Genomic DNA, 25562 nt, shown 5'->3' with positions numbered 1-25562 from the left:
GTGGCGTGCAGTGGCTCCACTCTGGAGGCCAGACACTGTACATTTATTTGGGAGTTTGCGTGAAATATTGCAGAAGATCTGCGAGCTTATTAAATTTACTGCGACCCACCCCCCCCCAAGGGCAGGAATGCCAGAAGCCAGCGCTAAATCATAACTACACGTGACGTTTGAGTTCCTTTTAGCATAAAAGAGAACATATCCAGCCTAGAAGCCGGTGTGCAGGATTCTTTCATCCCCTACATTCACCGTCCACGGGTCACTCTACGTTGACCAAAAATTCCTTCTAATGCAACTTTTCACAACTCTCGCCTTTTTCGCGGCGCTAGCCCTGGGCGCACGCGCTCTCGAGCAATGCGCTGGCCTTGGATCGGTACGTCAAATTTGATTTTCTTATTTCAGCACAACCATGAACCAAAAACTAACTCTTCGAGAAAGATGAGCAAATATTCTTCTAGTACAAATGGGAATGGCAGTGTTAGAACTCCCGTTTGCGAATGTCCTACAGGGGTAAGCCATTCTTCAGGTCCTTGGATTTGTTCGTGCTAACAAGCTTGTTTTCTAGACTAAAGAAACCCTGGTTTCAAATGTAGGTCGACGTCCCTAAGCTCCCCTCCCATTTTGCTAACTTCACCACTAGGGCTTGTATTTTTGTGTCCCGGCTTAGGTGCTCGGTGACTCGAATAAGTTGTAGAGAGCTTGATGACATCTTTGTAACAGATTTTTGACATAGTAGAGGAATCGCCATAATGAACAGAATTAGTACTGTAGCACTAACGCATGTCGTTTTCTTAGTCATGTCAAATTCAAGGCTGCTAAAGCAGAAAACCTGCGAATGATGTATTATCTCAAATTGACGCAGTGAGACCCAGCTCTGGCCTTGACGGGTCATTCGTGATTATCTTTAATTGGTATCTGGTTCAAATTCAAGTGCGTAACATCTACACTTTATCTCGTCAATACTCAGGCCTGCGTGCCTAAAATGACCTCTCGCACTCTCCTCCATTGCTCCAACCGAATCAATGTACCAGCCATGAAAGAAATCAAATATTTGATCTGGGGTTTCCTCAGCATCAATTACGTTTAACAAAACCCTTAAGTCTAGAAAAGAACGCCTTAATTAGTTTACAATATAGCAAATAAGGAGGTAGATAGATACATTAACTTATCTATATTATTAGTATACATCGGACAAAGGAAGTAGTAGCAGCTCGACGAAAGTACCTAATTAGCCCGAGAAGAGAGAGAAGGAGGAAGCTAGATGGAAGTTAGATACAGGCGTAGGCGTGGATGTCCAGGTAGATGCTACAGGCGTAAGGCATCCATGATAACGGTATCAACACCAGTTCGTTACACCAAGGAGGAAACAAATGATACCTTTGGAAGTTGCGAATCATCAGGCATATATTTGTGAATTTATATGAACAGCTTTATTCGAGAAAGAAGAATTCGTTGTTCCCGAGTTGCGTATTTCGCGTTTTGCTAGCTTGTAGAATTGATTTTCGGACAACAGGGCATTAGAGACCAGCATGGGAGTCCTTGAAATCCGTGCGCGCCCTCTGAGTCAAACACAGTTCCACATTGAAAACGTCAACGTGTGCACTCTTGTCAGTATCAAATGCAGCATCTGTCTGGCTGCGGTTGTGCCAAGACACATCATATTTGTCGAAAAGATGCATCACCAGTGACCGTAGTTGCTTATCTGCGAAATACTGACCGAGGCACTTGCGTGAACCGTAGCCAAAAGCATTCATATTTCGAATGAGCTGAAAATCCGAAAGTATTAGTTACTAATTCTCTGGCACAGGAGAGACAAAAGACACACCTCTATTGGGCTTATAGTTTCGAATCTCATTGGCAGATATTCTGTAGCGTTGGGTCCCCAGAAGGGGTTCCGGATGTTAAGCCCATAAGAGTCGGTAGTCACACTGGTCTGATTAAAGTTAGTTGAATATCATAAGATTTAGAATATAGTCACCTACATGCTTGGGAATATGGTACCCGCCAAGCTCCTTGTCGCTAATTGACGCCTCAGGCAAGGTAAAGGCTATTGGATGTCAGCTTAATCTCCGAAAATGTGGTTGGAGTTTAGACACAAAGGCTTACGCAGAACAGGTTGCAGACGCATTGCCTCCAAAAATGAATAATGTAAGAGGGTATCCTTTCGACCAAGGTACTTCTCGACGTCGTTCCGATGCAACTCAATCTCGGCCAGAAGGGCATCCTGAGTTGCACGATTGTCGGCAAGGAAGAGACATGTTGTGGTAATAACATGGGAGGTCACATCTAGATTGGTGTAAGTCATCTCGGTGATGGTTTGAATCAGCTATGTTGTGATAAAGTTAGCTTGTATTGAGAATAAGGAGCAGTAATCCTACCTCCTTCTGGGTAATGGTGCCTTGATGCACGTGCTTCCAGAGTTGAGTGATGGGCAGATCATTTTTATCATGTCTTGCTTGAGCGATATTGCCATTAAATAAGTCCCAACGGTTGAGAAAGTTCTTTGTTGCTTTGTATTCAGTTGGGGTATGCATCCAGTATCCAAGCCAGCGTCGGAATGGACCATTCTCAAAAAGTAAAAGCAATGCATTGGAGTAGATTCCTCCGATTTCGAGGAGTTCGGCTTTCTCTGTGTCCTCCATCTCACCAAAAAAGACACGGCTTGTCTCAAGAAGTGGGAAAGGCATAAATGTTCTTGCGGCGGAGATAATGAGTGGGTCGTTCGCACCACCTTTGTCTATTCGGACGTTCGGAATATTAGCCACAAACTCCAACCCGGCTCGGTTGATACGCGGGATGTGTTTGACAGCAACACTATTCGACACAAGCGGATCGAGGATTTTTCGGAAAACTCTCCACCGATCACCCGAGACGAAACCAACAGCCTCGCCTAACACCGAGTTGGTAACCCATCCGCTGCGACGGTGGAAAGTCTTGTTATGGGAATTGGCATCTTGGTAAAACTTGGCAACATCTTCCGGGGTTGTGATCACGCTTTGAAGTTTGGTTTAGTGCACACTTCCGTTATCAAGGGGCGGGATCACCAACACTTCGGAATGCAAGCCTGTCCAGATACGATAGATCTTGCCATACTGCTGTGCCCAGTCGAATGAGTACTTGCGTGATTGGAATAAACGTTCCTTCGAGTTGCCGAATGGATAGCAGAATGTCGGTCCATCCAGAAGGCCTTTGTTGTCGATACTTCGGATAATGTTTGTGTAATGAAGAAATGTCTGGTTTTGAATTAGCTAAGAACCACAACACCCACATATGAAGTTTACATTGAAGATGGTACTTAATACCACTGGGGTTCGAATAATGAAAATTGCGACGATCGCAAGGCCTATTGCGGAAGTAACCAATAGTAAATTCGAATTACCAAGTGGCGCAATATAGTTTGTGATTGGGCCAGTTTTCAAATGCGCAGGAATAAGGCCCGCGGCCCATAGATCGTGAAACTTTGACTCCATGTCGAGTTTTCGAAGTGACTCAGAATCATAGAAACCAAGAACTACTAGTGGTGCATCTGAACGGATATGTATGTTTTGAGGCTACTTGAATAGATACTAACGGTTTCTAGCATTCAAATCTCGTCGGCTAGTAAATTGCGATAGCAGCGAATGGTAATCTCGGCCACTATTCAAGGGGTCAGACAACGGCCCACTCGAGAGGAGCTAAACGATTCTTGATGTTTTATCGCCCACAATATTAGAGAGATCGGACAGTATCAGCCCTTTCTCTTGCTGCTTATGATGGACAAATTCGGGCCCAATCATAAGGGGCCATCCGACCACCGATGTTTCGATGCATACTTTAGGTGTTCTTTTCCAAAAGAAAACTCAACAACCACCTCTCCAAATACCATACATAGCTCGGCAACGCACAAAATGACAATTCCTACCGAAAATGGTCGCAATACTGAGAAACAATTTCCCCCACCGGCTGATATAGGTAAGCGCTTCGATTGCGCGGGACTCGCGTTTTGCCATATTTATCTAATAGCGCAAATAGATTGGTCTTCTCTCAGCCTTGCAGACCCACCAAAAGTGAACGGGCATGTCGAGTGTAGCTACGATGCATCGACTGGAATATGGAGCTCTCCGGAGCTGATTGCCAGCCCTTATATTCAGGTTCATGGACTAGCTCCTGGTCTCAACTATGGACAGCAGGTATACGAAGGGCTTAAAGCATTTCGCACGGCGGAGAATACCCTACACATTTTCCGCCCCGAAGCCCATGCAGCTCGAATGCGCCACTCAGCAAACATGGTTTGTCTGCCAAAAGTCTCTGACGAACTATTTCTAGAGTGCATGCGACTAGCCGTCGCGGGCAATGCAGAATTTGTTCCTCCAGCTGATAGCGCCGGCTTTCTATATCTGCGACCGGTACTTTTCGGTTCTGGTGCGCAGATTGCTCTGGCACCATCTAACAAGACCGTATTGGCCGTATATGTCATTCCTGGTGGCGCATACCATGGAACAGATGCGCTCGATGCACTCATCATGGAAGACTTCGACCGTTCAGCACCGCGTGGTACGGGAAGTGGCAAGCTAGGGGGCAATTACGCGCCGGCTTGGCCGCACCAGGCACGCGCTCGACAACGTGGATTTGGTCTCACGCTCCATCTGGACAGCGAAACGCGATCTCAAATTGAAGAGTTCAGCACAAGTGGCTTCGTTGGTGTGGAAGGGGCGTCGAAAACAATTTACGTGCCAGACACACAGAACGCTATCCGCAGTATCACGAGCGAGTCTCTCACCAGTGTCGCAAAGCAAGACGGTTGGACGGTACAACACTGCGCGGTAATTACCCCAAATATAAGATCTCTGCTTGCATCTAACATTATATCATTCAGATTCCTTTTAACACCCTTGGCCGATTTTCCGAAGTCTTCGCGGTCGGTACAGCGGCTACTGCTGTTCCAATCCGCTCGATTTTACGTGATTCTACGGGCGAACGATTCGAGTTTGGAGGTGCAGTGCAAGGTAAAGAGATAATACAGAAGCTGTCGGGAATACAAAGAGGGACAGAGTTAGATGAGTTCAATTGGCGTTGGAGTGTCTATCCCCTATGACACATTTCAATCTTGGATAGACGTCCAAACCCACAGTTATAATCGATTGATTAGTTAGTAGGCACCAGTTTTATGTGATCATTTACTATTCAGTCATAGCTATACTAGTTCGCGGATGATATGGTTTCATGAGGCCAGCTGGCCATGTATAAACCTGTGCTGTCTTCGATTTTATTACGCACCCACGCTTCGTATTTGCACCTAAGATTTGAAACGGTGCATAGTTGAAATTCGATTTCCGTGAAAATAGATTCTGCTGTTTCCTCCTGATGAAATCGACCAATTACTAGTAAAGCTGCGACCATTTGTGACGCAACACATTTTAATGAATTTAACATTTAAGTCTTAATTAATTTGCGCAAAAATTAATTCACATGATCTATAGGTAAAGATAGATAGCACAATTATAAATGGTTTATGTAGACTCCTATGGAGATTGTGTCTAGTTTGGAGTTGAGATTCTGCACACCACTCAAGTTCTTTATACTTTGCTCATTGGGTTCCATCCACCCATTTGAACACGGGAAACAATAAAGCTCACGGCACCGAGAGCCATCATAGCGCCGGATAGGCCGATTAGTCCGCCCCAGTTGCCAGTATCGTCGGCTACTGCGCCACTAACAGGAATTCCAACCAACGCCCTAAAAACTGATCAGCAATGCCATTTTCAGAACCATGGTGGTTGATAACTTACCCGAATGCAAGACAAAGGCATGCGATGCCAAATTTGAGACCAAGATTAGCCACCTGACCATCGACTAGCGCGACAACACAAGGTGATAACAGGCTGGTGTATCCGCCAGAGACAAATCCATAAAATAAAGAGAAGAAGATGATGCCACCGTCTGTGGGGGAGTAATAGACTGGAAGCCAGACCACGAGGAGCGCAATGGCTGAAAGGGTGGTCACCAGCGCCATGACATTGAATTGACCAAGATGATCGGATACAAATCCTGGTATAATGCGCCCAATCATGGACCCGGCATTGATCATAGCGAGTGTATATTGGGCCAGATCTTGCTTCATACCCTGCTCCGCGGCGATGATCGGTAGATAGTCGAAAGGAACCAAGAGGGAGAACGTGCAGCAGAAGACACCGACACAGAAAGCTATCCATGGAACGAGATTGTGGCGCATTCCAAGAACTTTATCGGCAGGCTTGGGGGTGGTTGAAGCTTCAATGGAGGTCGACACACCCAAACCACTCTCATCGGGCTTTTCATCTATTTTTGGTGACTCCAAAGACGGAGTGGCGCTTGATTCCTTTTCTTTCATGGCGGCCAAGCGCTTTGGAGGATATGGTCCCTCACAGCAGATCAGACCAACTATCATACAAACACCGACCACGAGTGTAGACCAGTGAATTGCTGTTTTGAAGCCGTGGCTATTGATCAAGCGGGAAACCATGATAGGGAAAATAAGACCTCCGAAGCTGCTTCCAGAACTTGCCAGGCCGACAGCAAGTCCGCGTTTTGTCGAAAACCATTGAGTAACACAAATAACTGCGGGAAGAGTTGTACCGGAGCAGGCTAGACCAAAAGCGACTCCTTGACAAAGAACAATCTGCCAGTATGTTTTGCAGAGACTGAGAAGACCAAGAGATACGATTCCCAGGGCAACGAACGGAGCTACCACAGGACGAGTGCCGTAGCGGTCTACAAGGGCGCCGATAGGGATACCGACACCGAAAATGAGAAAGACTGCGATGGTGGCGATCCAACCTAGCTGAGAGGCTGAGTATTCTGGTAGCATAACCTGCTTGTAGTATAAAGTGAAGACACCGCACCTATCATCAAATAGAGTTAGAAATTGTAGCCATGATAAAAGTATATTTTCAAGCTTCTGAGTTTTGGATGTGGCTTTGTTTCATTGATCAAGACGATCTGGGATGCTCACGCTGTGACATAGCCATAGGACGAGGTCTGCAATAGAAACGAGCCGAATACAGTCCGCCAGGCCTTCCACCCCCCATTCGGCGGTTCCAACTCGGTCTTGCTCACTGGAGCCATTGGCGACGATGGAAGTATTTCTTGGAAATTTCTTAGGAAATCACTGAAACATTAGTAGACCACGAGTTATTTCATGGTTGTTTATAAGAATTCTTCCTCGTACGAAACACATGGCCCAAATGGGCAAGTCCCCAAAGTCCGCGGACTTAACACTAAGCTACGGAGTAGTATGACTCCTACTTCCCTGTACTTGTACTCCATGCCTGTGAATGGAGAATTTAATAGTGCAGAGCCCCGCATTTTGTCGACCTCTTTGAAACAGCCAATAATATCAATCAAGAGTTTTGCTAATTAGCGTCCAATGCGGGTCTCGCACGAAGACGGCCGAGCGGGCCCGCTCACTCCGACGGCCGTCAACCAAGTTTACTCCCCCTGCATCTGCTATGTTGGTCAAGACTCAAGACTAATGGCTCACTAATCCCAACTTGTATGTATGTGGACTCATAGAATCAGATGCAGATCATTCTCACATATCGAGTCACATAGTTGATTTTCATTTAAGTTGGCAAGTCTCTGCTTTGCGGAGGAAATTCTTGAAGCATTGGACTACTCAATATTCACCAGCATGGAGAGAAAGCCCCTCCAAACCACCTTTGTACACCAAAGAATTCGTCGACCGGTATCTTGTGAGCTATGCCGATCGAAGAAGTTACGTTGTGACCGTGGAAAACCATGTGCGAATTGTCGACAGCGGAGAAAGACTTGTGTTTATGGTGGACAGGCTGACACAAGGCGTGCGAGAAATACGCCACATTCTTCTGCTCAGCAAAGTGCGATCGCCTTGCTGAGTCTGAATAATACACAAAGCATGGAAACAAAGCCAATAATTTGCCGCGATGAATCTACCAACCTCCCGGGGCTGTTCACACGCATCGAAATTCTAGAGGAAGCTGTACTCCGGCACACCGGCAAATCTAATCCAGCAGTACATCGTCCAACTGCTTCGCCCAACACCTTGACCTCCACAACTCCTGCGGTATGTATAGCCATGTTTTCAAGGTGCATTAAGCTAATTGGATGCCGTCAGACTCGTCTCTCAGGAACTGGATTTGGAAATGCACTCATTTACATGAGCTCCAGCCAGCATCCTCATGCCCAGAGCTCAGCTACTCTTGTCTTTGCAATCAGCTGTCTTCCAAATCTTGATCAAACTCGTGACTTGTTTGATCACTTTTTTGACACCACACATCCGAATTTTGGCATACTCCATGTGCCATCTACACGCGCTATATTGGAGGAAAGTTATCATCGTCTAAGGTTGGAGAAAGCTCTTGAAGCAGGAACTCTTCTGCTCCTACTGAGCATTATCTCCAGTGCCGCATTTATATGGACCCCAGACTTGCTGAAAAAGCTCTACATCACGCCTTCTGAAGCCAAGGATCTACATGTTGCCTATAGTCACCTGGCTTTGGGGCTTCTTGATTATGACTTGCCACCCTCCACAGCCGCCCTGGCTGGAATAAGTACTCTCACTTATCTTCACACCAACGCAGAAGGCCTCCTTGATAAAGTTCACCTTCTACGTGCTCGGGGACTTCTAATGGCACGCGCAATGCGCATTCATTGTTTAGACACCCCCAAGAGTCGCGAGCACCGACGTTTAAATGGATGCGATGGCATTGAAGTTGAGGTACAAAGACGAATCTGGTGGCACATGGTCTCTTCTGATTGGTATGCAATTTCTCTCTCCGTCAGCTTTTGAGACAAGCAATGGAACATTAATATGTGGCTTAGGTTGCTTGCATTCTCCGGTGGACCTCAAGAAGGAACTTATATTTTTCAGAAGAAACACATGGCCGTGCAATATCCCAGCAATGTGGATGATGGCGCGATTACCGCGAAATTTGACCCCGACCGTGCACCGTATGACTGTCATGCTCAGTCCCCACGACAATGTCGGCATCCATCGCTCGAATTAAATTGGCAGAAATATGCGAAGAAGCAGTGAATCGGCTCCCTTTCAATGGGCTCGATTCTAGTGAACTTGATTACGGTATTGTCTTGGCTTTGGATGCAAAGTTTCAAGAATACCTGCAGGATCTCCCGTCTTTCTTCCAGATCCATCCAGGAGGAGTTCAGGATACTCAATTCGGACCTCATGGGAACTCATATATCTCTTGGCAGCGACTGATCCTCCACTTCTCGGCCCACACCCGCCTATGTTGGCTGCACCGGCGCTTCCATCTGGAAAGTTCCGTCAACAAACGATATGCATATTCACGAGAGGCAGGGATACGCTCTGCTCGCATGGTACTCGAGTTGCGGCGCCTAATGGATGATGCAGGCCCTTTAGTGAGCATAAACCCTTGTCGTTTATGGTCGATCATGCAACACGTCTTTCACGCGGCCGTTCTTTTGGCCAGTGACTTCTCTCTCTATCCTACTGGCCCGGATGCTACAACTAGACAACAAGAAGTCATGGCGGCTTGTCGCATACTAGAGCAGTCCGCGTCAGAAGTAGACGGCACTCACAGGGTAGTGCAAAAGCTTCGAGCTACTTTGAAAGAGCGCAAACTCAAGAACATTCCGCCCACTACCATCAACCCATCCTCCTTGATTTCAAGAGAGCATACGCCAGGAGGCTCGGTTCCAACAGCAGTCGATAGCCCAGTAATACTATATAAGGCAGAGCCTAGCCCGCTATCAAGCCACAGTGACGAATTTTCGCCATCACCTCTTGATAAACTTTGGTCTGAGTTTGTCGATGCAGCTCCTGAGATGGACTTGGACCTGTGGACATCTCTTTTAGATGAGATCGATGGGACTCTGAGCGCAGAGCCTCTTGGAGGCCTATGGGGCGGATTCGAGAACAGGATTTAAATATTTGTCTTACCTTCTCTCTTTGTTATAATGATGGTGGTTGAGGTTAAGACTCGGTTTCAACTACTACCATTGCGTTCGTTTTCCATTATGTAGTCAACATCTATGGTGAACGTGAATTTGTCCTACTACTATCTATTAGACCGTGAAGGCCCTGTAAAATAAACCATCTCCGTTTCAATTACCTCCCCAACAAGATTTCCAAGGTTGACATTTAGCAGGCAAGAAAGTTTGTTGCAGTTGGGGGATGGGAGATAGGGTGACCCACTACTCCGTTGGTTCGGTCTTCCACTTCCTTCTTCCATCTCTCGCTCTCCAAATCCGAATCCAATTTTACCCCCTTCTCTTTGCTCTGGGTATTAAGCAACGCAAAGGGGTGATATAGTGTTGCTGTCGACAATGTTCCCCAACTGTGCGCCATATTCAATGAGGACCCGTGCTACCTCCAACTGGCCAATCTCCAATGCCTTGTGGAGTGGAGTCTGATTGCTGGCATCAACGGCATTCAAATTTTGTCTTTCATTATCGTTATCCAAGAGAGCTCTCAACACACCGACATGGCCCTGCTCCACCGCCAAGTGTATAAGAGACGTGGGTGCAGGCGGTGGGCTTTCGACAGTTTTGTTGGCAGAAGAACAGTCGTCTTCGGATAGCTGCATCCCGTCCACGCAGTCGCTTATTGGCTCCGAATAACGAATCTCCTTCTGCATTTCAGATAACTCACTCTCTAGTTGAGCCAACTTTGAAGATTGACTTTTGGTGCTCTGCCCTAATCAGTTGGGAGAATGTCAGCCTCCTTGCTTCAGCACTCGGTCTGCACCCGCCTTGGGCGAGAGCAGATACACAAGAGAAAGAACCTGGAGAAGACCTACGATATGCGCGCTGGGCGAGGCGGTTCTGGACTCGCCGACGGCCAATGCGATCAGTCAACGATCGCCAGTCTGGCTCACCTGGTCGAGCAAGCTTATGGTGCACGGGGTTCTCCTTTCGGCCCATGGTATATTGTGACAGTTCTCAACGGTTTCAACGGTCGCAGACTCCCTTCAAATCGGCCAAAATGGAATCAAGATTTTCATACCCTTCTGTGTTCATTAATCAGCGTCTGAAACCCATTCACCCCTTGGTCTTGCGATGTGCCGGTGAGTAAAATACATATGCTTACGGTCCGAAAGACGCCGACTTTGGCTTCAAGCTCCACTTTGTGACCGGGCAGTCATCTCGACGAAAGACGTGATTTTGGCATTCACCATGCATATCTCATCCTGGTGGATTGGATATTCTTAGAGCTGTTTATATCCTGTTTTGTCTGTTGTCCTGCGATGAACAACATCCCCATCGAGTCCAGGAAAACCTTTCCACTTCGGGACCCCACGATGAATCCCTCCACGATAAGGCTTGGAAGCAACCCAGTCGTGATACCCGTCCCCTCCGAAAGCTACAATATCGCCGAAGAATTGTCCCATGGCTTCGACAAATCCCTGGAATCTCACGAAAAAGAAAGATCTCCAGCCGAGCTGGTGTTGAGATTCATCACCTACCTCTCGCGCCAGAAGGCAACAATCGCCGCTTCTTCATATCCGGGAACTGATCAATTTCTCCAAGAACTATGCAATTTTTATGAGCGATCTGTCTTGGAGGAATTTGATATCCATACTCATGCGGGTAATGTCACCGACGCTTCTCAATTCGGGCTTGAATTGCTTCGCCTGCACTACACCACCTACTTGAATCCCCAAATACCTCTTAAATTGAAAATGACTTCGCTTTTCCGTGCCGCAAGCACCGAAAATGCAAACATATATGCCATTTTCGGTGGACAGGGTAATACTCGGGAATACTGGCAAGAGATACAGCAGCTTTATAATGCATACGAACCACTGGTCAAACCCCTTGTTGTCGCCCTCGACGACCATTTATCTGCTCTGGCTTGCCACCCAGCCGCTAAAAACCAATTTTCCCACGGTCTCAGAGTTCTTGATTGGTTGAAAAACACCAAAGATTCACCTTCATCAGAATATCTTTTAAGCGCGCCTGTTAGCCTACCTCTCATCGGGCTGCTTCAATGCATGAGCCTCCACGCACTGCTAGCAGGACTTGGGATCTCACCACGAGAGATTCCTTTTGTGTTCAAACAGATACACGGGCACTCACAGGGTATCGTTGTCGCCGCTGTCGCAGCCTCTGCTGCATCATGGGAAGACTGGTACCAACATTCCATCCAAGCCATTACGATTCTTTATTGGATCGGAGTTCGAAGTCAGCAGGCCTTTGCCGATGCACCACCATCTCCAAACCAAATTTCTGAGATCGCACAGCGCGGGCAAGGAGAACCATCTCCAATGTTATCTGTGTCAAATACACAGCGACACATTCTTCTACAGCAAATTAATCGTGTGAATGATGCATTGCCCATCAGTAAACATATTGCTGTCTCCCTTGTCAACAGCGACACAGGCTTTGTGGTCAGTGGGCCACGACGAGCACTGATAGCGTTGAGTGATATTATTCAGAAAGACATTCCGAAAGAAAGCCAACATAGGGTGCCATTTTCGAAGAGGAGAGCGGTTCCTTCACTCACATTCCTTCCTGTCAGCCTTCCCTTCCACTCTAACATCCTTTCATCAGCGGTGGATGCGGCTTTGGAGGACTTGAAAGATGTACGAATACTTCGAAGCCAGCTACGGATTCCTGTCAATCAAACCGCCGGTGGCTTTCCCTGGAAAGATGGGTCTGAGACGAACATAGTTCCCGACCTTGTGCGACTGGTCACTGTCCTCCCGGTTAACTGGAAGGATCAATCATTCGACGGTGCTACCCATGTGATTGACTTCGGGCCCGGATTGGGGAGTGGTATCGGGGCTCTAGCGCAGCGCAGCTTGCAAGGAACGGGCACACGGACAATATCGGCCAATGTTCTCACCAAAAAGCAATCAAGTGCGCTCGGGTCTAGATTGGAGTTGTTTGATCGCCATAATGTTTTCCAAGGAACGGATTGGAGCTCTTCGTTTGGACCAGAGGTCATACAAACGGCTGCCGGTATGCATATAGCAACTCGATTCAGTCGACTTCTGGGCCTACCACCTTTCATGATTGCTGGTATGACTCCTACCACTGCGCATATACCCCTAGTAGCGAAGGCTATGCAGGCCGGCTATCACATTGAACTTGCTGGTGGCGCATATCATTCGCCTGCTCGGCTCACGGAAGCACTCGAGAAATTGCGTCCCCAAATGCCTAAAGGCCGAGCCGTCGCTTTGAACATCATTTACATTAACCCGAGGGCCATTGCCTGGCAGATTCCACTGATTCAGAAATTGGTTGCTGAAGGCTATCCCATTGACAGTATCACCGTCGGTGGTGGTGTTCCTTCTTTAGATGTGGCAACACAGTACATAACTACGCTGGGTCTTCGATACATATCGTTCAAACCGGGCTCCATCGCTGCTATACAGAGTGTGCTACAGATAGCACGCGCCAATCCATCATTTCCTGTGGTTCTTCAATGGACGGGTGGACGTGGTGGCGGTCATCATTCATTTGAGGACTTTCATCAACCTATCCTTGATACATACGACGAAATCCGACATTGCAGCAATATTATCCTGGTTGCGGGAAGTGGATTCGGATTTGTCGATGACGTTAATCCATACTTGACTGGAACCTGGTCACAGAGCAGAGGCAAAGCAGCTGCCATGCCATTCGACGGCATTCTCTTCGGGAGTCGAGTGATGACATGCTTGGAAGCTAATACAGCGACCGGATCTAAGAGTTGCATTGCAAATTCTGAGGGCTTGAAAGATAACCAATGGGAAGGCACACTAAAAGGCTCTTGTGGTGGAATTATATCTATTAAGTCCGAAATGGGCGAGGCGATGCATGTCGTCGCGACAAGGGGTGCCATATTTTGGGCTGAAATGGACTCGACAATTTTCGGCTTGAGCAAGGATAAACAGCTTCCAGTTCTACAGGCTCGCAGAAGTGAAATAACCAGGAGACTCAACAGAGACTTTCAAAAGGTTTGGTTTGGTCATAATGCGAAAACGAACAGCGCATCTGATATCAGACACATGACCTATGCTGAGGTTTTGCATCGCATGATATCACTCATGTTCCTCCCCGTACCTCGAGGGTGGATCGATGAAAGCTATCACACCATTTTTCTTGACTTCTTCTTACGCACGGAAGAGCGACATGCGTCTCCAATCATCCCAGAACCTGCTATATCGGCTCTTACGCGCTCGGATCCCGTGAAGGCTATTCAGAATCTCGGCTGTACTCATCCAGCAATTTACGACAGTCTTTTGAGTACCGAGGATATGCATTATTTTCTTCAAATTTGCCGAAGGCCAAATCAGAAGCCCGTACCCTTTGTGCCTGTACTCGATATGAACTTTGAGAGCTGGTTCAAGAAAGATTCCCTTTGGCAGTCTGAAGACCTTGCAGCAGTTCAAGATCAAGATGCGCAACGAACCTTGATTTTGCAAGGTCCGGTCGCAGTCCGGTCAATCAACAAGATCGACGAGCCAGTCAAGGATGTGATGAATGCCATAAATGATGGAAACTTGTCACTTCTACTTGATACCGGCAAATACGGAGATCCAGAGAAACTGAAATATGAGGAGTTCCTTGCGCCATTTTCTGTCATTTCGGATGCAGAGAAATGCCAGTCAGAGCTGCGAGCCACGGAGCCGTCGTGGAAAACAGCATTTTTAACCCACCCAGTGTTCTTCCAAGATCGTGGCTTTGTTGCAAACCCACTGTCAAAAATACTGACACCTACTCATGCATCAATTCATAAAGGAGAAGATGCCGTTGCCTTTGGTCTGTACAACGACAATGGTGAATTCCGCGAACATGTCACCGTCGAGCGCAATGGACAACAAATCGCGATGCATCTTTGGACGTATGTCAGTATCAGTGATGGGCCGGTCCCACTGTCTCTGTTGTATGAATATCACCCCGAGGCATCATATTGTCCCATCTGGGAAACAACTGACGACCGCGCCGAACGTATTTATACGTTTTACGAAAATATCTGGCTTGGTAAGAGTTTGAATGGCCCGAAAACCCCTGTGGACTTCATGCGACCGCATGAGAAGTCAGCCGTTGTGGAAAAGTCGGCTGTTCAGGCGTTCATTGAAGCAACGAACTATATGGGTGCATGCGCTGTTCCGCTGGACTTTAGCATTGTCCTCGCTTGGGGTGCGATATCCCGTGCTCTCCTTCAGCGGCCTGTGCAAGGCGACCTGCTCACACTGGTTCATCTTTCGAACAAGTTTGAAGTTCAAACGGCAGAGAATTCATTCCAAATTGGTGATCGTGTAACAGCATCAGCTCAGATTCGAAAGATCAGTCTTGGAAATTCTGGCAAGCTGATAGAAATTTCCTGCGACCTGAAGCGTCATGAAACTGTCATCGTTACAATTACCTCCGAGTTTCTGATACGGGGCTCATGCAACAGCAGCGATGATCGTTACCTCTTCTCCAAGTCCAAGCGGGACTCGACTCAAGTGGCTTTCTCCTCATCGGAGGAGCAGTCCATTTTGATTTCAAAACCATGGATCCGCTGGGATTATCCAACAAGTTCCGAGCTCGACAAATCTGATCTTATATTCCAAGTCGAAACAACCTGTCAAGAACAAGTGCAATCCACTCGAGGGGGTGTATATGTAATATTGCAAGGCCAGCGCCAGCGCCGGGTTGGTACAGTCGACTATGCTGGTGAGGTATCAGTGACGAACCCTGTTATAGAGATGCTTGACCGTCGAGGGCAGCCATTCCACCCACACCATCCCCTTGAGAACGCCATCCCACTGCCATGTGAAGAATTGCTAATTCTTTCATCTTCGAACACCGAGTACTCCCATGCCTCTGGGGATTTCAATCCGATTCACACATCGCCGGTATTCTCGAATTACGTTCAGTTGCCTGGAACGATTTCACACGGGATGAAGACCTCCGCACAGGTCCGCTATGCAGTTACAAAATGGGCAGCCGAGGGTGATGAGCGCCGTATCTGTCTTTATAATGTGTCTTTTGTGGGTATGGTACTTCCAGGAGACACACTCCGAATTTCCCTGCAGCATGTTGCAATGAAGAACGGTCTGAAAGTGGTTCAGATCGACGTTTCGAAGCAGGATTCGGGTGAGAAAGTCCTTTCAGGAGAGACACACATTCATCAGCCTCGGACGGCCTTCTTCTTTGCGGGACAGGGAAGTCAGCAGGCGTCCATGGGTATGGACCTCTACGAGCGATCACCCATCGCCCGTAATCTCTGGGACCGCTGCGATGCCTACTTTGAAGATCAGTTTGGTTTCCAGCTTCGCAAGATCGTTTGCGAAAATCCCACAGAGCTCGTGATTCAGTTTGGGGGGCCTCGTGGTCGTCAATTGCGTCAAAACTACATGCAAATGGTGTACGAAATTCCGGAGGACGGCACCATTCGTTTGCGTCGGATGTTTCCCGAAGTCAGCGCAGAGACAACCGCATACCGATTTCGGTACCCCGGTGGCCTTCTATTTGCAACGCAGTTTGCGCAGCCGGCCCTGACTGTTATGGAAATGGCATCGTTTCAAGATGCTGCATCCCGGCAGGTAGTTCCCCAAAATGCAGTATTTGCCGGTCATTCCTTGGGAGAATACGCTGCTTTGGCAGCTGTGACGGATTTCGTGGCGTTAGAAAAGCTGCTCTACGTTGTGTTCTGTCGTGGACTGACCATGCAGGCTGCCGTTGAGCGTGATGATTTGAATCGGTCTAGCTATGGCATGGTGGCCGTTGATCCTTATCGAGTTTCTTCTGGTAAGCTTTCCTATTATCACGTCAAGAGTACATACTAACTGGATTACTTTTCCAACAGCATTCAATGATTCTGGACTTCAGACTGCCGTTACTCTGGTCTCCAGACATGCCGGTTTTGTGGAAATTGTGAATTTCAATGTGTCTTCTCGTCAATACATTTGTGCTGGAGATCTACGTGCTTTGGATTGTCTTCAACATGTTTTGGATGCACTTTCAATCAAATACACCAGCGACTTAGATGCGTTGGAGACTCTGATTCGCCAGCAATCTATCGCCTACAAAGAGGTCCAAGCCTCAACCTTGCAACTGAGCCGCGGACGCGCGACCGTTCCCTTGGCTGGAATCGACGTTCCATTCCACTCTTCACAGCTCAAGCCAATGATTGAACCCTTCCGCCGGATTTTGAGCACTATACTTGATCTGCGCGGGGCAATTAATCCAGCCCAGCTGGTCGGTCGATACGTCCCTAATCTGACTGGTACGCCGTTTTCCCTTGATCCATCCTACATCAAGGCTATACTTGCGAGAACGGGATCTACGCATCTTCGGCACATATTAGACCACTGGGAGTCGGAGTGGGGGTCGCGTATTCGGCGTGAGCGCGCGTTGCTATCGGGCATCGGACAGTAATCGTATTTCGTGATATTTTCCTTATTAGCTCGATTCCATATTAGTTTTGTACATTTTAGCTACTCCTTTTCTGCTCTCAAATAAATATTTTGTTCTTAACGCCCACATCTCACATCTTTTTCCTCCCAAACTTCCTAATAAACATCCTTTGTTCATTCTTTCCCCTAGACTGTTTATCACCCACAACTATGGCGCCCGTGACCGAAATCACATTCTATGCCTGTTTATCCGTGGCCGGACATCTATGGATTAAACCACCCCCGGTGTACTCTGCACTGGCCTTTTTGTTTCTAATAAATATAAAGGCCTGGCCACTTTCTTACACCGTGAGCGTTATCTTGCCAAAGTTCCAATATCCTCAACTAACCGAACCACGTCAAGGCTCGCCTGCTTCCGGCTCTCGTTCGGACCTATGTCCTTCCTGCTCCCGTTATGCAGCTGCCAGCAGAAAAGTCAATCGAGGTGCTGTTTTGCGCGCAAAGCCAACGTTCATGGGCCTGCCCGCTAGAATGCGATATAAACATGCATAAGTCCAACAGCACATTTCTTGTGGACCTTGATACCAGTCGCGCCAATCTACTAGCCCAGCAACTGGTACCAGCGTGTCGGGCATTAAATGGTGTACGACTTATCCTCGGAGCCGTTGATACCAATTTCTATCGCGAAATACTACCTTTTCAATCTTACGAAACACGCTCCCGAATTTTGACATGGGATAGTAAATGGATTTCGATCGTCACATATTTAGTTCAACCCGGGACCGAAGTGGAGGATGGGACTGTCGGGCTGTCGGACTTCCTTGGTCGTCAGCGAGAAAAAAAGAGGCTTTTTGCTGTGGCCCTCTCTCGGTACGTCGCGAAGAAAGGGCGACGCACGGTGGCCCCAGAGGATCTTCTGAAGGCCGGATGCTACATCGGCGGGGCCGATGGAAATTTGCAAATGGCGCAGGAAAGGGAAAGGGAACAGTGGGACATGTGGCAGAAACTCTAGTAGCAAGGTGTCTGACGGGCCGGAAGGAATTCCGCCCATGATTTTGCTTATAACCGTTAGATATTCAATCACGAAAGGGGCGAAATGCCGATGAGATTTGGAGTTACCATCGGCGACTAACTATCGGCGAGCTGTATGATACAAGACTTTAGATGATAGACCCCGCTTAGGCATTTAATTTCATGACGTGGACCAAAAATTAGAAGAATAGTAGGTAGAATAGCAATTTGACTGCTCATTCAGCAAACATGTTTACCCCTTTGGATTTTACGTTCCATTTCCCAACCGGAGATCACAGAGTCTCTGGTTGGGATGTTCAAAAGCACAGTCCAGCGGTTTCCGAATCGAATCGCCGTTGAAGACTGGTCGGGTACCCCACCAACGAAGCAACAATATACTTACTCTGAGCTTGAAAACGCCTCGGATAATCTTGCAATGACTCTTCAAGCCAATGGAATTCATCGAGGATGTCTCGTTCCGATTCTCACTACGCGATCGATGCCAATGGTTATTGCCGTTTTAGCCGTCTTGAAGACTGGAGCGTGCTATGTACCCATCGACCTCTCAGCCTGGGGGGCCGACCGCATTGAAGTCACGTTAAAAACCGTTGGTTCCGCCAAAGTTCTTTGTACTGAGTTGTCAAGTACTATTCCTGCTGGGTATGAAGTTATTCATTTTCTTGCAGCTGAGGCTGTGTGGACTCCAGCGTTAGATTTGAGCTCCCTTGATTCGCCAATGCCCGATGATTTGGCCTATATTATATTCACATCCGGCTCAACTGGAAGGCCTAAAGGTGTAAAAGTTGCACATCGCTCGATGGTGGCCTACGCCTACGAGAATGGCGCTGGCTCGCCACTGAAATTCGTTGTGACAGCCGAGTCACGTATGCTGGTGATGTTTTCAATCGCATTTGACGGTTAGTATCACCAGGCAACCATTTCCTAATGATAAAAGTTCACTAACATGGGCCACAGGGTGCGCTGGTGTCTTTTTCTCATGTCTGGGCAATGGGTCCTGCCTCGTCCTGGCAAACCCTGATACCTTTCCCGATGCTGCCAAAGAGTGCACCGATCTTCCCTTAACCCCCAGCATCTTGTCCACGCTTGATCCTTCAGACAACTATGAAAGGGTAAAGACAATTATTTTGGGTGGTGAAAAGGCCCCTGATTCTCTTATCGAAGCTTGGTCCGCCCCAGGACGTACAATATTCAACGCATATGGACCTACCGAAGCTACCTGCGTCACACTAATGGCAGAACTTGCTGTTGGTCAGCCACAGACTCTTGGATTCGCCCTCCGCGGGGCCTTCGTTATTCTACGGGATGAAAATGGAAACGAGGCCGATGCTGGAGAGATTTGTATCGGCGGTGCTGGAGTTGCCCTTGGGTACTTTCAAGACGAGGCTCGGACAGACCAATCTTTTATCACATACCGTGGTGAAAGGCTCTATTGCACTGGAGATTACGGTCGTATGTCCTTTGCCGGTGTCGTTTTTGCTGGTCGCAAAGACAGCCTCGTCAAGAACCGGGGATTCCTTATCAATCTTGAGACAGAGGTTGAGCCACTGCTGCTGGATATGCCGGCCGTCGAAATTGGCATCGCTGTATCGGTCGAAACTCGCCTCTATGCATTTGTCTGCCCGCCCTCTGCCGCGATAGGCCTTCGCGAAAATTTACTGCAGGCAGGTCGATCTCCATTCCTGGTACCTGATAGGATCGTCGGCATAGACAACCTGCCTCTAACCAGCAATGGTAAAATCGACCGCAAGGCACTCGTGGCGCTCTTGGACACACCAAATCTTTCGACTGCCAAATCGGATCCAAATGAAGATCTTGGGCCAGAAGAGGCTGTGCTGAAAGCTTTTTCGGTTGCCCTGAAGCTTCCGGAATCACAAATAACTGCGCTGTCGTCTTTCAGGCAGTTAGGAGGTAGCTCCTTAGCAGCTGTTTCTGTGGTGACAACACTAAAACGCTATTCATTTTCTACCAGCCTGTCTCAAATTTTCCAAATGGATACTGTTTCTGCAATCAGCCAAGGTTTGACTCAAATTGAGCAAGAAAAGCCACAGCTAAACTTGGATGTCGCTAAAAAAAGAGTTATGGAAATCGGTGAATGATACGCTTCAAACACAGACTGATGGGATAGTTGATGTTGCACCGATGACAGACCTTCAAATGCGGATGGTGCATGGGACTTTGCGAGATCCCTCGCCAACTATCTGAGACTGGGAATTACTTTTGCTCATGGATCTCTACCAGAACTCAAACGTTCCTGGATATCCGCCTTTGCGGCTCATAGCTCACTTCGAACAACATTCCTGCTTTTAGGCGAGCGAGGAGCACAACTTATCCACCAACACGTCAATCCAAGCTGGGAGGAGATACCGGTGCAAGAATTACCCAGTGAGAAAGAATGGCGTACTTTACAATATCTGTCTAGCGAGGAAGCTTTATCGACTCCATCCTACCCGCATGTTCAACCATTCGTTGGGTTCCGAGTCTATTATGCACCCCACGGGGCCACTCTGGTCACCCTGACCATACACCACAGCTTAATAGACGGGTGGTCAGCAGTGAACCTAATTGATTCTTTCTCTCAGGCAGCTGAGGGTTGCATACCGTCTCTCCCACTGCCTGAGTTTCACCAGTTCATCAAGTCTATCGACCAATCCCATCTTCTAGTTGAAGAGAAGGCTCAAACCTTCTGGAAAGGAAGTCTAGGGAATCTAGATCCTATTCCTCGTTTGACTTTGCCTGTCCCGACTATCCCCACCTCACTGGCAAAGAGAGAAGAGATCTGTGTCTCATTGGGAACCACATCAGCCGAACTGGAAATCCAATCTTTGCGTGCCAAAGTAACCCCCGCCGTGCTACTATATGCCGCGTGGTCAATCGTTCTCTCGACATACTCTGCTTCAGCAGAAGTAATCGTAGGAGCAACTCTGGCAGGTCGTTCATGGCCGATATCTCATATTGAATCCGCCGTGGGCCCATTCGTCAACACACTGCCCCTCCGGGTGCAAATTGATGAAAAAGAGTGCTCTGAGCAATTTCTCCGAAAGGTTTTTAGAACACTTTGCCAGATTTCCGACTATCAAGGGTCAACAAATTCTTTCATCCAGACTGCGACAGGGAAAAAAGCGACCGACTTTTATGAGACAATATTCGCCCTTCAGTATGATTTTCCTCCCATAAACAGCTGGAAGGCTGATACCATTGCAAAACCCTCCTCATTCTGGACCACCGACTCATCCGGAGCAAAGCTGAATGTACTTGTTGAAGACTCTTCAGAAGGACTGGTCGCCCGGCTTGTATACCACACTGACAGTTTTACCGCCTCTGCAGTGGAAGGTATGGGTCGGCATCTCCAAAATGCGCTTGAATCATTCATCACGCAAGACCTTTCTCGACCTGTTTCTCGCATCCGTGATCAGCTACTCAAACCTGCTGAGATAGACGCACTTGTCCGCAATTTCCCCCGATTTGACGAAAAGTATTTGGGCGCTGCAAATCTGAAAGAAGCCTTCGAGTCAATGGTGGATCGTGTGCCTGACTTACCAGCATTGGAGTCGCCAAATGGTGATGTCTTGACTTATCGGGAGCTGGATCGACGAAGCAATGCAGTAGCACTTGAAATAATGCGACTAGATACCAACAGCCCATTTGTGGCTGTTCAAGCAGACGGCTCTGTTGAATGGGTTGTGGCTATCTTTGCGACTATCAAGGCCGGATACGCTTATTGTCCCATCGATGTTAAGTATGGCCGGGATCGTCAAAAAGTCATGTTGGATCTTGCAGAATCCGACGTCATAATCTATCCGACAGCTGGTTCCATTCCTTTGGATTCTCTCCGACCAGACATACGGGTGCTGACAGTGGAAACTATCCTCGATGCACTTCGCGAAAATGAAGTTGCGCGCTTTGAGACGACGATTCCTGGTGAAAGAGTCGCCGCCTTGATTTTCACTTCAGGTAGTACCGGGGTTCCGAAAGGTAAATATTACAGCGATGAGATTAAGACCAACTATCAAGACGCTAATTCACAGGGCAGGTGTTCAAATCCCCCCATCTCAATCTCTTGTCATCTCTCGGTCATGAAGCCGGTCGGAACCATTCGCGTCCTGGTCAGCGAAATGCACAGTTGCTAGCATATGGTACGTCATCCCATACAGGCGATTTCCGAACGAAACTAAGTTTTCTGTCACCAGGTTTCGATGGATGTCTTCATGAGATATTAGCGGCACTGCTATACGGTGCCACATTGGTACTCAAGGATGAGAACTCCCCAATGGCTCATCTGCGCCACGTCGACGCTGCTGATATTACACCATCTATGCTTGCAACTCTTGACCCTGATCTTCATTCCAATCTGAAAGTGGTGAGTTCGAAGAAGAATTTTATTTCTAAAATGTAAAATAACTAATCTTGGCAGCTTTCTGTGGTGGGTGAGGTACTTCCTCAAGATTTGGTTGATCAATGGGGTATTGAAGACCGCATTCTGTTGAATGTCTACGGCCCAGTAGAGACAACTATTGCTGTGACTTGGGGGTATCAAAATTCTGGACAACCAGTTACAAATGGACCGCCTGCACCACGCACTGCCATCTATATTGTTGATACAGCCAACCGTCCCGTCCCGGTCGGATGTACAGGAGAGATCTTGATTTCTGGGATCCAGGTAACGCCGGGTTACCACAAATTGCCCGATCGCACTCTGCAGTCTTTTGTCCCAGACCCTTTCCTCCCGGGACAAACTGTGTATCGCACGGGTGATGTAGGAAGATGGACTCCAGATATGAATCTCCAAGTGATCGGCCGCATGGACTCCCAAGTCAAAGTACGGGGATTACGTGTTGACCTACAAGAGGTAGAGCATATGATTACAAAGGCTTTCAATGGAATTCAGTCCATTGCAGTGGTCTTTAGCCGCGAGCTGGCCACCCTGACAGCATTCGTGACTCCTCAAGATATTGACATGCACATGCTGCAGCAAAAGATTCGCAGCAGTCTGCCATATCATTGCCAGCCTACCCGAGTCGTTGCCTTGGAATGCTTTCCCTTGAATGTCAATGGGAAGATTGACAGATTAGCATTGGTTGCCATGCCCGTCGAGTCGACGACATCTACAGTGCTTCCAGAAACAGAAATGGAGCGTCTAGTTGCACGGATTTGGGAAGAGAAGCTGCCTCAGTCTCAGGTGGGGGCTCTAGACAATTTTTTTGATCTCGGTGGTCATTCCCTGCTGCAGATAGGGGTCGCACAGCGACTGACCGAAGAACTGGCTTATCGCGTTCCTTTGCGCATGGTCATCGAAAATATTGTCCTGCGTGATCTTGCAGCATCTCTGGAGACTAAAGCCAACCACGATATTTCCGATGATTTTTATCCCTTCCGTCAAACGCGAGAAGCACCTCTATCTATCACATCTGCACTGGAGGATGAGGTCTATACTGTATGGGAGCAAAACAAGAAATCCACTGCGTGGAATGTGGCACTTGCGATGCGATTCACCGGGTTGCTAGATCGTGATCGCCTCTGGAACAGTTTCTCTCAAGTCATCAATCACTATCCCGTATTGCTGTCTGAGTTCACTCCCGTCGACGGCATCCTCCGCCGATCTATTCGAGCAGACTTTGGTGGGCCAATTCAGCTTCGAGCTACTTCATCTATTGACAGTGCTATCACTGATGAGATTAATCTTGGATTCGACTTGAACAATGGACAGCCTCTTCGTGTTCGATGGATTGAAGAATCACCCGTTTCAATCGTGGTAGTGCTTACAATGTCTCACGCAGTATCAGATGGAACTACCAGAAGCCTTCTACTTGATGCAATCAGTGCAGCGTACAACGGGACTGAGGATTACACAAGTCTTCCAGCCGACCAGAGCTATATGGATTGGGCGAGCTGGTCTTCACAGCAGAAACTCGATATCGAGGCCGTTAAGTTCTGGCAGAAAACACTGGCCGGATACGCACAGTCTCGTCTTGTTCCTTTGAAAAACAAGCCGCAGACTTATGACGGACGTTGCCGGATGTTAACAATCCCACAAGAAGAGCGCAAAGCCATCGCTCGACTGGAATTTGACGCGGCGGCAACAAAGCACCACGTTGTACTAGCCGTAGTTTCACTTCTATTGCAGTCATGGGGTGAAAGTGACTCTTTCGTCATTGGTGCCCCATATGCAAATCGCGACATCGCCGGGACCGACAAGGTTGTTGGTATGATGGTCGATCGGATGCCAATCAAGGTGGAACTACCCACTGATGGCAATGAAACATGGCGGTCTTTGGTTTCACGGATGAAAGGGGCAAGCCAGCAATCCATTGCGCATTGGATACCGTTCACACAGATCATGAACGCTGCCAGTGAAAACTCCACTCAAGAGCATTCCCCCCCTGTTTGACGTTATGGTAACATTCCATACTGCCTTCGAGACATCTCAACGGACGCAAAGTTTTGGAGACGCTGAAACGACACTGTTAAGAACCCATCCGGATGGTGCTAAGGTATACTTTTTATGCAGTATTGTGTCGAGTTTTCACGCAAATGACTAATATTTTGACAGTATCCCCTTTTGTTCGAGTTCACAGAATGGGAAGACCGACTAGAGCTGGATTTAGAGTATGATACGGGAGTTTTGAGTGAACAACAGGTGGACAGGGTTCAGTCCTTGCTTATGTATATATTATCCAATTTGGCCGCGCAACCGGACTCGGACGTGTCTGTGGGCCAAATCGGCGAGGGATTGAAGAGTTTGGATACCTAGGTAGGTATATAAATATGCCAGTGGAGAAATCTTGGGAAGGCTGTGACTATTCGAAATTAAGAATCGGACGTTTGGTAAACGAAAAATTGAAATTGAAACTGGATCTATAAGATCCTTTAGTTGTGGTCCACCCAGTCCAGAGGCGTAGTAGTTCTTCAATCGGTAGCAGCTTGTTGAACGACAAAAACACAATAGCTGACCCCGAAGCGACTCGAACGCTTAACTTTCAGGACTGGAATCTGACACTCTACCAATTGAGTTACGGGGCCGCATCTTATGTAAGACAGGATCAGCATGGATATATCATTCAGAGAGTGGATATAACATCAAACTTCTCCCTTTCTCCGCCTTTCTAGTCCTTGAATCCTTTCGCATTGAAAGTTTGGTTGTGGAGTCCCGTTCTGGTTGTTATGTTCACTAACTACTCTCTATCAGATATACTGCTGGATTTTTTTGTCTTGTTTAGGGTGTACTCA

The 25562-nt window shown here is 47.8% G+C and overlaps 8 protein-coding genes across 8 annotated transcripts; 5 read left to right on the top strand and 3 right to left on the bottom strand.

Annotated features, from left to right (window-relative positions):
* Positions 1–1514: 1514 nt before the first annotated feature.
* N7509_009679 (cytochrome P450 monooxygenase GliC2) lies at positions 1515–3467 on the bottom strand (the record flags this gene model as incomplete). The annotated part of the gene is made up of 7 exons (XM_056634316.1): positions 1515–1763; positions 1823–1930; positions 1980–2044; positions 2104–2323; positions 2376–2991; positions 3046–3230; positions 3300–3467. 7 exons carry the CDS (start codon positions 3465–3467, stop codon positions 1515–1517), a joined length of 1611 nt encoding a protein of 536 aa, XP_056484936.1.
* A 417-nt stretch (positions 3468–3884) lies between these two features.
* N7509_009678 (uncharacterized protein) lies at positions 3885–5071 on the top strand (the record flags this gene model as incomplete). The annotated part of the gene is made up of 3 exons (XM_056634315.1): positions 3885–3948; positions 4009–4799; positions 4853–5071. 3 exons carry the CDS (start codon positions 3885–3887, stop codon positions 5069–5071), a joined length of 1074 nt encoding a protein of 357 aa, XP_056484935.1.
* Positions 5072–5552: 481 nt separating this feature from the next.
* On the bottom strand, positions 5553–7080 carry N7509_009677 (uncharacterized protein; the record flags this gene model as incomplete). Its single annotated transcript, XM_056634314.1, has 3 exons — positions 5553–5712; positions 5766–6857; positions 6968–7080. 3 exons carry the CDS (start codon positions 7078–7080, stop codon positions 5553–5555), a joined length of 1365 nt encoding a protein of 454 aa, XP_056484934.1.
* An 808-nt stretch (positions 7081–7888) lies between these two features.
* Positions 7889–9900, top strand: N7509_009676 (fungal specific transcription factor domain-containing protein; the record flags this gene model as incomplete). The annotated part of the gene is made up of 4 exons (XM_056634313.1): positions 7889–8056; positions 8108–8751; positions 8815–8943; positions 9060–9900. The coding sequence occupies 4 exons, from the start codon at positions 7889–7891 to the stop codon at positions 9898–9900; spliced, it is 1782 nt and encodes a 593-aa protein (XP_056484933.1).
* Positions 9901–10259: 359 nt separating this feature from the next.
* On the bottom strand, positions 10260–10610 carry N7509_009675 (ankyrin repeat domain-containing protein; the record flags this gene model as incomplete). Its single annotated transcript, XM_056634312.1, has 1 exon — positions 10260–10610. The coding sequence occupies one exon, from the start codon at positions 10608–10610 to the stop codon at positions 10260–10262; it is 351 nt and encodes a 116-aa protein (XP_056484932.1).
* Positions 10611–11273: 663 nt separating this feature from the next.
* Positions 11274–17328, top strand: N7509_009674 (uncharacterized protein; the record flags this gene model as incomplete). The annotated part of the gene is made up of 2 exons (XM_056634311.1): positions 11274–16698; positions 16757–17328. 2 exons carry the CDS (start codon positions 11274–11276, stop codon positions 17326–17328), a joined length of 5997 nt encoding a protein of 1998 aa, XP_056484931.1.
* A 188-nt stretch (positions 17329–17516) lies between these two features.
* N7509_009673 (thioesterase family protein) lies at positions 17517–18318 on the top strand (the record flags this gene model as incomplete). The annotated part of the gene is made up of 2 exons (XM_056634310.1): positions 17517–17654; positions 17710–18318. The coding sequence occupies 2 exons, from the start codon at positions 17517–17519 to the stop codon at positions 18316–18318; spliced, it is 747 nt and encodes a 248-aa protein (XP_056484930.1).
* Positions 18319–18630: 312 nt separating this feature from the next.
* nrps5 (nonribosomal peptide synthetase hasD) lies at positions 18631–24723 on the top strand (the record flags this gene model as incomplete). The annotated part of the gene is made up of 6 exons (XM_056634309.1): positions 18631–19201; positions 19293–20238; positions 20485–22310; positions 22364–22471; positions 22526–22695; positions 22750–24723. The coding sequence occupies 6 exons, from the start codon at positions 18631–18633 to the stop codon at positions 24721–24723; spliced, it is 5595 nt and encodes a 1864-aa protein (XP_056484929.1).
* Positions 24724–25562: the final 839 nt, after the last annotated feature.

The sequence above is a fragment of the Penicillium cosmopolitanum genome, assembly GCF_028827165.1.
Source record: "Penicillium cosmopolitanum strain IBT 29677 chromosome Unknown utg000009l:1.0-9042332.0:1.0-9050551.0, whole genome shotgun sequence".
Classification (NCBI taxonomy): domain Eukaryota; kingdom Fungi; phylum Ascomycota; class Eurotiomycetes; order Eurotiales; family Aspergillaceae; genus Penicillium; species Penicillium cosmopolitanum.
Note: the sequence above shows the minus strand (reverse complement) of the source record. Positions and strands in the feature narration are given on the sequence as shown.